Source organism: Sarcophilus harrisii, chromosome 2 (assembly GCF_902635505.1).
Source record: "Sarcophilus harrisii chromosome 2, mSarHar1.11, whole genome shotgun sequence".
NCBI lineage: Eukaryota > Metazoa > Chordata > Mammalia > Dasyuromorphia > Dasyuridae > Sarcophilus > Sarcophilus harrisii.
This window is the reverse complement of record NC_045427.1, coordinates 448671234-448684177: the sequence shown is the minus strand read 5'-3', so window position 1 is coordinate 448684177 and position 12944 is coordinate 448671234. Positions and strand designations below refer to the sequence as shown.

At 42.1% G+C, this 12944-nt stretch overlaps 1 protein-coding gene across 1 annotated transcript in view; it reads right to left on the bottom strand.

Moving 5' to 3' along the window:
• Nucleotides 1-10340, bottom strand: part of OLFML2A (olfactomedin like 2A) — a 45036-nt gene extending 34696 nt beyond the window's left edge. The window contains exon 1 of the mRNA XM_031954289.1: nt 10134-10340. Coding sequence (XP_031810149.1) covers nt 10134-10202 — 69 coding nt within the window. The 5' untranslated portion in view covers nt 10203-10340. The remainder of the gene's footprint in view (nt 1-10133) is intronic.
• Nucleotides 10341-12944: the final 2604 nt, after the last annotated feature.

Genomic DNA, 12944 nt, shown 5'->3' with positions numbered 1-12944 from the left:
ACAGCCTGGAAGTGTTGTGTTTCTGAAGCTAGATTTGAACTCAGGTGGTCCTGATTTCAGAGCTGGTGCTCTGTCCACTACATCAACTAGTTGCCCCTAATCAAAGGTTCTTAACCTTAACTCAACTTATTTTTTTATATTTTAATAACCATATTTCAATATATTCGGTTTCCTTTGCAATTTTGCTTTATTTATTTTAAAATTTGTTTTTTTAACCTAATGAGATAATATTTGTAGAATATTTAGCACAGTGACTGATACATAATTGGCTCTTAATAATGCATACTCCCTTCCCCCTTATTTTATGCATTTAAAAACATCATTCTGAAAAAGAGTCCATAGGCTTTACCGGATTGTTAAGGGAATACATGACACAAATAAGTTAATTAACCCTGGACTAGAGGATCTCTAAGATTTTTTCCAACTTTCAATCTTTTAATCTTCCTATTACTTCTACTACTCTTCCTCTTCCTCCTATTCTTCTGGTTCTTCCCTTTCCTTTTCCTCTCCTTCCTCTATTAATATTACTACTCCTATTCTCCCCCCCCCCCCCATTCCCCATTACTACTATCTGGGAGCTCTCATCTACTCTCAATGCTCCAAATATCTACCTTGCTACCCCTCTTCAACCTCCTCCACTTCCTTTTCTTTCTCTTGATTCCTAAGCATAAGTTCATAGGTTCATAGCTTTGGAACTGGAAGGAACTTAGAGGTCACCTAGTCCTTTCCCCTCTTTTTACAGATGGGGAAAGTGAGATCATGAGAGGTGAAGGCTTACCCAAGGTAAGGGAGAGATCTAGGATTTGAACCCAGATTCTCTGACTCAGATCCAGCAATCTCAAATGCAGCCTTCTATCCTTAAACTGTTGTAGGCCTCCTTCCCGAAACTACTTTATTATATAGCATCGTTATATGTATATATATATATATATACTTATATAAGCATATAATGTATATAATACAACATTATTATATGTAACTCATTCATTTTGCATATATTTTAGATATGCTTATCTAAGCCAAGTTATTTCCCACTTTTGGAGTAAGTTCCTGAAGGAATGCTTAGCTAAGTGCCAGGCACACAGCAAGTACTTGTGATTGATTACATCCCCCCTGCTGAACTCGAATAGACTTTTCCTTCCCTACTTTCTCCCTTTGTAGTCTAATTTATTCCCATGAGTTCAATGATTTTGTCTATTTAGATTAGTCCCATTTCATCTTGACCTCCTTTTGGAAATCTAAATCCCTGGGTTTAACTGATTGATTACCTCCCCCAGCCCCTCAAACTCAGCATATCCAAATCTGAATTTATCATCTTCCTCCTTATGTCTGCTCTTCTCCATTACCTATTTATAACCATGACACTACTAAAATACATTTGTATTTGGTCACTTAGGCTGGAAACCATCACTTCCTCCTTCCCCCATAAGTCTCTTTCAATCCTTTTCTCCTCTTTTTTCCTCCCACTATTATCACCCAAGTTCTGGTACAATGGAATGAGCATTGACACTGAAGTTAGAAAATCTGGGTTCAAATTTCATTTCTGGCAGTACTATTTTTGTATAACTTTGGACAAATGCCTTAAGCTCCCTGAACCTTAATTTTCTTACCTGTAAAATGATAGGTGAGATAGAGTCTCTGAGATCCCTTTCAGGTCTAGATTGATACTATTACGTTCAAGTCATCTCCTTCTTAATTCTTCCAATTCATTCTTTTTTAAAATACGTTTTTATTGATATCTTTTGTTTCTTTTTCTTTTTCTTTTTTTTTTTGAGAGGCATTTGGGTTAAGTGACTTGGCCAGGGAAACACCTAATCAATGACTGGTCATAAAGAGTCTTCATTCATGGGTAGATGTCAACTTGAAAGGAAATTATATAATGCCCTAGATTGCTATCCTGGGCCCTAGACTGGTTACCATTACTACATACAACTTGGATGACAGCATGGACAACATGCTAATAAAATCTGCCTATGACATAAAGCTAGGAAGTGTTAAGGGTCTGAGGCTGGATTTGAACTTGGATTCTCCTGACTCTAGGGCTCTATCCATTGCACCCCCCCTTCCCCCATTCAGTCTTTATATTGAGGGCTGGATTCCTAATGACTTTCTCAGTTCACACAAAGCAGTAAGTGATAGAAGCAGGATTTTAACTCCAAGTCTTCTGAATCTAACTCTAGTTTCCTTTCCTTTATACCACACTGCTTCCAGGCTCAAGGAATAGCTTGTGAGCAAGCTTCTACAACATCCAATGCCCCTTGCTACTCATTCTTATACAGTCTAAATGAACTATCCAGTCCCAGGATGTTTTCTTTGTTTTCTCTGCCAAGGAGAATCATCTTTGGTCCGGAAAGAACTGAACAAAAATGGTTAACAGGGAGTAGAACCCAAGATAAATGAGGAAATAGTCAACAGAGTATCTAGCAGCTATCCTTACAAATTATAGCACAAATTACCAGGCTTGAATGAAGTAGATCCCAAAATACTGAAAGAACAATCCGACGTTAATATTAAGTTATTGTCAGTGATCTTTGAAAGACCATGGAAAATGGGATAAGTCCCACAGGTCTGGAGAATGGCAAACATTAATTTTCTATTAAAAAATAGGAAGATCTGAAAATTATAGAATGGCACATCTTTTCTTCTGTGCAGAGGTGGGGAGCCATGAGTCTTGGACCCTATAGATAATTAAAGTTTGATTTCAATTTCTGGAAAAGTTCTAGAACATATTATTATTATTTGGCAAAGGCAATTGGGGTTCTTGCTCAAGGTCACACAGCTAGAAAGTGTGATGTGTCTGAAGCCACCTTTGAATTAAGGTCTTTTTGATTCCAGGGCCAGTGTTTTATCCATTGTGCTAACTGTCCCTATAACATATTATTGAAGGGATGATTTGTTAACAAAAACCACTATGATCTCTTCAAAAACACGTCATGACAGACAAATCTCTCTTTTTTTTTTTTTAACCAGATTAAAAGACTGCTAGATCAGAGTAATAAAGCAAGCATTCTTTTTTTTTTATATATACTTGACAATATTTCTCATATCATGCTTATGGACAAGACAAAAAAGATGGGCTAGATAAGAATACAATTATATGGACTTAGAGCTGGTTCAATTCTTCATTCATGGGTAGATGTCAGCTTGAAAGAAGGTCCCTTATGTAATGTCCCACAGTCCTATCCTGGGCCCCAGGCTGTTTAATCTTACTATAAACCACCTGGATGACAGCATGGACAGTATGTTAATAAAATCAGCACATGACCTAAAACTTGGTAGGATAACTAATACATTGGAGGACAGAACCAAGATCCCAAAAGATCTTTATAAGATGAAATTTAATAAAATAAACACAAAATTCTCCACTTGGGTATTTTTTAAAAGATCAATTCCATAACTATGTAACAAGGGGCAAATTGTGGTTCCTATGAAAAAAGTCTGGGGGTTTTAATGAATTGCAAGCTCAATGTGAGTCAACAGTGCAACCTGTCAGTAAAATGAGCTAATAAGATCTTGAGATTTATCAAGAGAAGCATATTGTCCATAAATTGGAGAGGACCATGTTTTTTGCTTGGTCAGATCACATCAAGAGTACAGTACTGTATTCACTCCCAGATAGCATATTTTAGAAACTATTTCATTAATCTGGAGAAAACATAGAGAAGGGCAGGAGCCTTCTTTCACCAGCAGAGTGAGGAGCATTTGACCATATCACAGAAGAAATGACACAGAATGAGCTAAAGATATTAAGTCCAGAGAAGAAAAGATTCAGGGGTTAGCAAGATGACTAACTTCAAGTATCTGACAAGCCATCAGATGGAAGAGAGATGAGACACATTTTCCTCATCCCTGATAGTTGAACTAGGAACAATGGCTGGATGTTGGAGAGAGGCAGGCTTAAATTTGATGTAAGGAAAAAATTCTTAACAAGTTACAATTAACACAATATTAGCACATACTTCATAAATGCTTAATAATTATGGATCTGTCACTACTGTGTTAGACACTAGAGATACATGTACAATGGAAGAAAGAACTTCTACCATCAAGACTCAGGAAAGCACTTCTCTGCCCTCTGTACAGAGGTGAGAGGCTATGGATCTGAGGCCCTATAGATAACTCAAGTCTGTTTTGATGGGTTGCTTTGTTTTGTTGATCTGTTTTCTTCCTTCTTTTCTTTTTTCCATCTTTCTTTCCTCCATCCCTTCCTCCTTTCTTTCTCTTTCTTCTCTTTCTGTCTCTCTCTCCCTCCTCCCTTCCCTCCTTCTCTTCCTTCTTCCCTTCCTTCTGCCTTCCTTTCCTCCCTCTCTCCATTCATTCATTCATTCATTTGTTCCTTCCTTCCCTTCTCTGTCTCTCTCTTCCTCCCTCCCTCTCCCTATCTCTCTCTATGTTATAAGGGATGGTCCTCTGGAAAGACAAAGGGGAAAGAATACATTTGGATATGTATCTGGTATTTTTTAAAGATATCAATAAAAAATGTTTGAAAAAGTTATAACTAACCTAAAACTGAATGACTTTGGAAAATAGTGGGAGGTCTGCCTCCAGAGGTCTTCAAGTCAAACCTGGAAGAACATTTGTTGAATATCGTATAGGGAGTTCCTGGCCACTAGATGGGACTGATTGGTTTCTAGGGTCCCTTCTAGTGCTGAGATTCTATGATTTTGTTGGGAGGGGGGAAGGGAAAGCCTTTCCATGTTGATACCTAGTATTCATTCCCTGAAATTCCTTCCAATTCCTTATTTTACTTATCTGAATCTTATTCAACTATTTCAGCTCCTCTAAAAAGCCTTCCCTGACTTAGAGGAATTTGTTCTTCCTCTAAATTTCTACAATAACACATCTTGTCTGTGCCATTCAGTTGGCACTTAACTTCAGCACACAAATCTTATTTCTGTTCTATGCAGAACAACACTCTCAGTGACTGAAACAAAAGGAGAAACAAAATTTAGATTAAAAAGATCACTGCCCTCTTTGGGCTTCCATTCTGATTGGGGAGTGACATAAATTATAGAATAATGGAAAGAGCATTGAATTTGGACAAGTAGCTCTATTACTTATATTTGTGTAACTTTGGGCAAATAATTTCTTTCTTTTGGCCTTAGTTTCCCTATATATAAGGTGGAAGATTAGATGATCTCTATAGTCCTTCTAGCTCCTGTGATTTTCTTTGTCCTATTTGTAGATTACAAACTCCATGAGAAGTGGAACCTGAAATAGATCTAATATGCAATCTATAAAGGCTGTGGAATGATTGATTATCAAAGTTCAATCCGTGTTTTAATATATTAAACACAAAGAAATTCTCAACCATCTTTCATGTCAGGCTAAATTCATTTAGAATGGGAAAATTATTGGCTGAATTCTGCTGTCAAGCTTGTGAGCCTTGAAAATCACCAGGTCTCAGTTTCTGGTTGATATCGCCACATTTAGTTCCCTTCCTCTGCAGTAAAGTCAGAATCAAAGTATTTCCTATCAGTGTTTGATAGGGGAGCAAAAATCTGTCTGTCTGTCAGTCAAAGGAAATGCTAAGAGAGCTGGCTCTTCTTCAATTGGAGTCAGAGTCTGGAGTTTACAGGCAGCCAGGGCGTCCATCCCCTACTTTATCTTCACACCTTCCCCCATCCTACCAGTACAAAATTTTCCAAGGCTGGAAATCAGAATCTTGTCTCCCAAAACATACATTTAGGCTCTGTGACTTTCCCCAACCAATTAATGCCTCCTTCCCTCCCACCTCTGCATGAAAGAACTTCCAATTTTCTCAGAATAACTGGCTGTCTGCCCCTTATTGTTTTTGTCTCTCCTAGCTTGCCTCTTTTTCAGGTTTCCCGTTCTCCTCCCCTTCTTCCTTTTCTCTCCTCCCTCCCTACTTCTCTCTGCCTCCCTCCATCTTTCCCTTCCTCTGTCTCCACCCTCATTTCCATCCCTATCCTGCCCACGTTTTGAAGTTTTCAATCTTACATGAGGATAGTACACCTTTGTAGCCTCTGAACCTCATCTAGTCCCCATTTCCCTTCAGGCTGGGTTAGGGCCTGAAGCTAACTTCAGCTAAGGGCAGGCAGCAGCCAGAGGCAGGGGTGAGGTAGGGGTGGGGAGTACAGGAGGGTGGGCTTCAGGATCAAGGGAGCTGGAAGGGGCTTTAGAGAGCTACTTATCCAGCCCGCTCATTTTACAGATCAGGAAACTGAGATGTAAAGAGTAACCTGACCATGGTTCATATAAATGGCAGAATCAACATTTAAACCCAGCCCTCTGACTCGGAATCCAATGTGTCCTACCAACTATTTCACTGAGTGTGGGAAAGGAGGGGAAAAGACTCAGTGGAGCCTAAGGGGGAAAAACCCCAACAACAAATAGGGAGAAGACTTCCAGAGGTAGAGAAGCCCCAGAAAGATCATCAGAGGAAAAGAAACTGAAAAATGGGACTACCTCAGTGGGATAAAAAGGGAGCCCAGTGGTGTCTCCTGAGGCCAGGTTTCCAATAGGCCTCATGGTAGGAGTTGCTAGAAAGAGGAATTCCTAGACTAAGACTGTGCTCATGGAGCCTAAAACTCCAAAGAGAGACCCCAGAGCAGAGTGACCCTGGACTCCCCGCCCTGCAGCAGAAGGGTCCCCACAAGAGAAATGAACACAGGGCAAAGGGCTCCACGTGGGTGATTCCAGAGAGGAAACTGGCTGCCACAGGCAGAGAAGGAAAGATGGCCCCAAAGAGGGGCTCCCGGGGAAAGGGGGATCAGGAGCACGTAGAGGTCAGAAATCCCACAGACCTCACAGGCGCTGGGCTGGCCCTGGCACTGAAGAGTCGGGGGAGTGCTGGAGGGGTTAGGGGTGACAGCTGCAAAGAGCTTTTCCTGCTCCAGCTTGTCCTGTTTCCAATTACACCCCCGGGCGGAAACTCCACAAGTTAAAGAAGAGCTACCTAACCCCCGGAGGCCTGGAACATGTGAGCAGTCAGCCCTGCCCGATGCCGGGGAAGGGTCTGGGCTGAGGCCACCTCCTGCCAGCTTCCTCCCAAGCCCCACCTGCTCCCCAGGGACCCCGGGGTCGGCACGCCAGCAGCCCAGAACTCCCCTGCAAGTTACCAGCTGCTTCCTTCCCCCCCCCCAGCCCCCGCACTCTGGCCCTTATTTCCATAACCCCGTCATCACCAGCTAAAAGGAGGCTTCCTCCCCCCCTCCCCAGCTCGTGGGTCTGAGAGAGGGCAGCTCCCTGCCCTACTCACCCCCCAGCCACTGCCCAGACCTTACACCTGCCAGGACCGCTACTGCAGAGGAGATTAGACTCACAGGGTATGAGGTCTGTGAGGAACTATGGGATCACCATTTAAGAGCTGGAAGAAAACTCAGAGGCCATCTAGTCCAATCCCTTCATTTTCGGGATGAGAAAATCAGAGAGATCAAGTGATTTTCCTAATAGCACACAGGTAGTGATACAGCAAGGATTTGAACCTGGGACTATCTGATGCTAAATTCATGACGTGTTTTTGGAGCAGAGAATGTTAGAATGTTAAATGTTAAAGCTGGAAATGACCTTAGATCACAGAGCATAGAATGATAACACTCACAGGGATTCTCTGTGACCCCGTTTGGGATTTTCTGGGCAGAGGTACTTTGCCATTTCCTTCTGTAGATTATTTTTACAGATGAGGTAAAGGAAGCAAACAAGGTTAAATGACTTGCTCAGAGTCACACAGTTAGTAAGCTTCTGGGGTCAGATTTGAATTCGGATGAATCTCCCTGAATCCAGGCCCAGCACTCTATCTATTGGGCCACTGGGTCATCTAGCTGCTCCTCAAAAGGACTTTTGAACCCACCTTAGGATTTAGTCAAGGGAATTTAGTGATTACTTCGTCCAATTCCCTCCTTATGAAGACAAAGAAACAGGTGAAATCACTTGTTAAAGGTTATATCACAACAAATAAATAGCAAAACTGAAGCTGAACCCAGGATTCTTGAATTGTAGCCCCCAGGACTTTCAGGTAATAAATAATAGGAAAGTTGGGTTTTATTTTTCCCAGCAACTCCAGACTTGGATCATACTAAGCAGAATGCCCCTTCCTATAGACAGTGAAGATGGCAGAGATGTACAGCTCCTCAAATGCTCACTCACCACAGGAGCTCCAGCCACAAAAGTTGTCCACCTGGGACCAGGCTGCTTTGTCTGCAGTTTCTTAATTTTTTTAAACAAGTAAGTAGTGTTTGGCTAACACAGCAAATTTGTATTTTCATCTTTTCTGCTTTCAATTTTAATTCTTCTGTCACAAGCCCACACAACCTCTTGTTCTGTTTAGAAAAACCTTAAAGGAGGAAGGAGAAAAAGATAACAAGATGACATTTGATTCCTGCATCCATGATATATAGAAAAGTAAATTGGTGGAAATAGCTGATTCAGGAGATCTGGATATAACCACTAATCAAGGGCAAGGCAGAGACTCAGAATGTTGGGTTTAAAAGAGACCCTAGACTATAGAATGCTAGGACAATGAACATTCTAGTCCATTCTCATTATCTGACGTTTGGAAAAACTGAGGCACAGAAGTGAAATGATTTGACCAGGGTCACCTAGCAAGTTAATGGTAGATCTGGGCAGGATAATTTATCTTCACATACAGAGACCATGCCTCCCTTGTCCAAATCCAACCAACCCTCCAACTTCAGCCTAGCTCCAAGATCTCCATTTTTCTTCTGCTTGGCTACAGGGAAAGGGCAAGAATCTGAAAAAAGATAGATTTAGATTGACATCCAGTAACTTGATCTTTATGACTAGAAGACTTCAATGAGAGTGTGGACAACTACTTATTGAAGTTGTTTAAAGGACATTCTTGGTCAGATAAGACCTGGACTGGATGAGTCTTCAAGTCCTTTCCCATCCTAAGACTCTTTGATCCTTAACACTGTAGCTCTATGCATAATTAGTGGTCCATGTGGAAATACTAGATAAATGGTAGTTATTATTATTACATTCTAAGTTCCTTCTCTTCACTCTTCTGGAAATTAAGTGAAATTGCATTTCCAGGGGATCTGAGCTAAATCACTTGGCATTTAAGAAGTACAAGAGACTTTTTCTTTTACATCTTTCCTCTGATTCTTAGAGACTCCAGTTCCATGTGGAAGTCTTTCCCTCTCCTCTCCAGGAATGGTTCCATGCTCAATGGAAAGGATACTTCACTACACATCATTGTACCACTTTTTATGCTATACTTTCCTGGTGAAAATCCCACTAGAGACTTTAGGTGAACTAGCTGCAACAGGTTGTAGAAGACTGTCTTGCCTCCTTTTTCTTTCCCAGACAGTATTTGCTCTTTCCTGCCTTATTCTCTTCCCCTGAATCAGCATGGTCAGTAGGTGGGTCCTTCTCCCCTGCTCCCTTGCCTCCCGCCCTTCTGTCGGAGGTCTAGGAGCTTGGGAAGGGTCTGGAGGAATCACAGAATAGAAGAGAGCTGGAAAAGACTGGAGAATGCAGAATGTTCTAACAGAGCTTAAAAATATAGGGCAGAGAATATTTGAGCTAGAAGGGCTCTTAGAGGTCATCTGCTACAAATCTCTCACTACAGATTTGAAGGAAAAACAACTGGGCTCAGATGCTGAATACATTGTAACACTGTCTTATTTACATAACTTAGTAAGAATTTAAATGGGGTGAGACGTGCGCCAGGCAGGGTGTTACTAACCAGAAAGGGCATTGGTCAAGATGCCCCCTTTCCGGGATCCTGCCCCCTCTGCCAGGCCCCAGCCTCGCCCCCCGCGCCAGAACCTAGCATTCTTCTCCAAGTCCCAGAACCCCCCGGGTCCAACGCTAAAAGCCACAGGGTCAGCTTTCCCAGGGCACGAGGGGCGAGAGCGCTTTTAAAGAGAAGAGCGGTGCCAGGGCTTCAGCAGGGGGCTGACGGGCAAGTCACTCTCCGTCTCCGGCCTCAGTTTCCCCATCTTTAAAACCGGAGCAGGATGGGCGTGGGCTCTTTGGCAGCGCTGACATTCTAAGTCCTGCGGTAACTGACAGCTGAGCTCCCTCCAGCCCTGCAGTTCTACGGTCCTTCAGAGGATCCCAGAGGCATCCAGATGAAGGGAGCGCCGCGGGCATCGGAGGCACCCCCCCGGGCATCGGAGGCACCCCCCGGGCGCTCCAGCACCTACCTTGCTGTTGGCCTTCACCGAGGCCACGTACAGCACCAGGGGCAACCAGAGCAGTCCGCGTCGGGCCATTGCTCGGCTGGGCAGCTGGACAAGCCGGACAGGCGGCTGGGCTGGGCTCAGCTCGCAGTTAAGTCCCGAAGCTCCTGCCGCTCTTTCTCAGCACCCCGCCCTCGCCTGCCGGGCTTGGGTAGGGGACGGCCAGGAGGTGGGGCCGGAGTGGCCAGCCCCACCCCCTCATCCCTTACCCCTGGGATCGTGGGCTGGGCTCCGGCCCCCGCCCCGCCCCGCCTATCCCTCTGGCCCCCAACCCTCGGTCCTGGGACTTTACCACTTGCCTAGTGGTATGTTTGAATTTACGACTCCCTTTCCTCAACTGGGCAAGTTTTTTCTTTCCTTTCCTTTCCTTTCCTTTCCTTTCCTTTCCTTTCCTTTCTTTTCCTTTCCTTTCCTTTCTTTTCTTTTTCTTTTCTTATTTCTTTTTTTTTTTTTAAATTAAAGTGTATTAAGAGCATTTTGTTTGGAGAATTTCACAACCTAGAGATAACCTTAGACATTGGGAGTGGGGTATCAAAATTGGGATGAGGAAGAGTCACTCTTCATTTCTCTTCAGCTTTTTCCTAGCTCTCTCTCTTCCTTATTCACCTTTCCCGCCCCCTCATTCTATTTAGCGTACTCTCCTAGTCTTCTTCCCTCTGTTTTTCTATTTCTAATCTCTCTGTATCTCTTGCCCTTTTTCCCCTACATCGGTAACGTCTGCCTTTCCTATCTCAATTTGTCTCAGTTTCTATCTTTTTCTCGCTTTCTCCCTTTTTGCTTGAATTTAACTCGGTGTCTTTCTGTCTCTGTTTCTCTCTTCCTCCTCTACGTAGACTAATCGCTTCTCTATTCCAGAGCAGAGATTTCTATACAGGGACCCTCAATTCTACTTTCTCTAGCCAAACACGTGGAGCCAGCGATTAGCACGATTCCTTACTACTGGGTTTTTTAGCTTACGGTTTCCCACTCTTTCAAGCCCTGTCCGACTGTTCAAGACCCTATTTTTTTGTTTGTTTTTTGGCAAAGAAAATGGAGCGGTTTGCCATTTCTTTCACCAGCTCATTTTCCTGCAGGGTCACACAGCTTAGTGTGACTTGGGAAGATGAGCTCTCCTGTCTCCAGGCCTGGCACTACCCACTGCACCACCTCGCTGCCCGTATTTCCCACTCTAGTACAATCTTCGTCTATTCTTTCGACACACATACCTTTCCACTGGGAGTAAGAATGTACACTCCTTGAGGGTAGGGGCCGTTACTTTGTTCCGTTCCTTCTTATTCTTCCAGCCCAAGGCACGGAGCTTTGCGTCCAATAGTTATTTTATTATTTACATCACTTAGTAAAAATTTAAATTGATTGAACTGTGTGCCAGGGTAGTACCAAGCAGGTGGGCTAGAAGGCAAAGGATGTGGATTACACTTCTGGTTCTGCCATTTATAATTATGTAATTTCAGTCAAACCTTTCCTCTTTCTATACAATGGGATTAAGGATACTGCTCCCGGCTATTGTGAGGTAAATATTTGTGAATTTTAAAAGAGGATCTTTTTCATTATTCTCTTAGAGAAAACAGGGGAAAAAAAAGAAAAAAGAATTACAATAGAAAATGATAAAGTGCATCAATAACTTTCTCAATACCATCAAGGATATTTCTCCTTTCCCTTTTCCCTCTACCCCATCCTTCAACATCTTCCTCCTAACCTCTCCTTCGCCCCTTCAGTCCTTGCAGAATAAAGCCTCAGAATCTCAGAGCTGAAGACAGTCTTCAGAGGTTAATTGCTTCCCACCCTCATTCCAGCCTTTTAGAATATGATGGTCTCTTTTAAAATAATTTTTAAAGAAATGTTTGTAGTAGCTCTTTTTGTAGTGGGAAGAAACTGGAGCCAATCAGTTGGGGAATGGCTAAATAATTTATGGTATATGAATGTAATGGAATATTATTGTTCTATAAGAAATGGGCTGATTTCAGAAAAGCCTTCCTGGAAAGACTTACATGAACTGATGCTAAGTGAAGTGAGCAGAATCAAGAGAACATTGTACACAGCAACAAGATTATGTGATGATCAATTTGATGGACTTGGCTCTTTTCAACAATGGGGTGATTCCAATAGACATGTGACATGTGACGGAAAGTACCATCCACATCCAGAGAGAACTATGGAGACTGAATGTGGATCAAAGCATAGTATTTTCACCTTTTTTATTGTTGTTCATTTACTTTTTACTTTCTTGTTTTCCTTTTGATCTGATTTTTCTTGTTCAGTCTGATGAATATGGAAATATGTTTAGAAGAATTGCACAGGTTTAACCTATATTGGATTGTTTGCTGTCATGGAGAAGGAGGAGGAGAGAAAGGAGAGGAAAAAAAGTTTGGAACACACAGTTTTGCAAAGATGAATGTTGAAAACTATTTTTGATATATTTGGAAAAATTAAAATCTATTATAAAAATTAATTTTCTCTCTCCACAATAGTACCATTAATATCCATAGAGAATATATATGATAAAAAGTTAGCATGAATTCAGAAGCACTTTAAATGAATTTGTTTTCTTAATCACATCAGCATCTAAACTCAATTAAAAATAGGAAATATGTGCATAAGTTTATTCCATCTGCAGAAGTTATGCTTGCTTATTATATTTAATCATGCTACACATTTCCTAAGAGTTAAATAAAAATGAAAAAGTGGGGATATGGATTTCTGGACCCCTTGCAAAAACCCTGAATCCACTCCCTGTCCAAATGAAGGAGTCCTTGGCCTGCTGATCGGAAATGACTG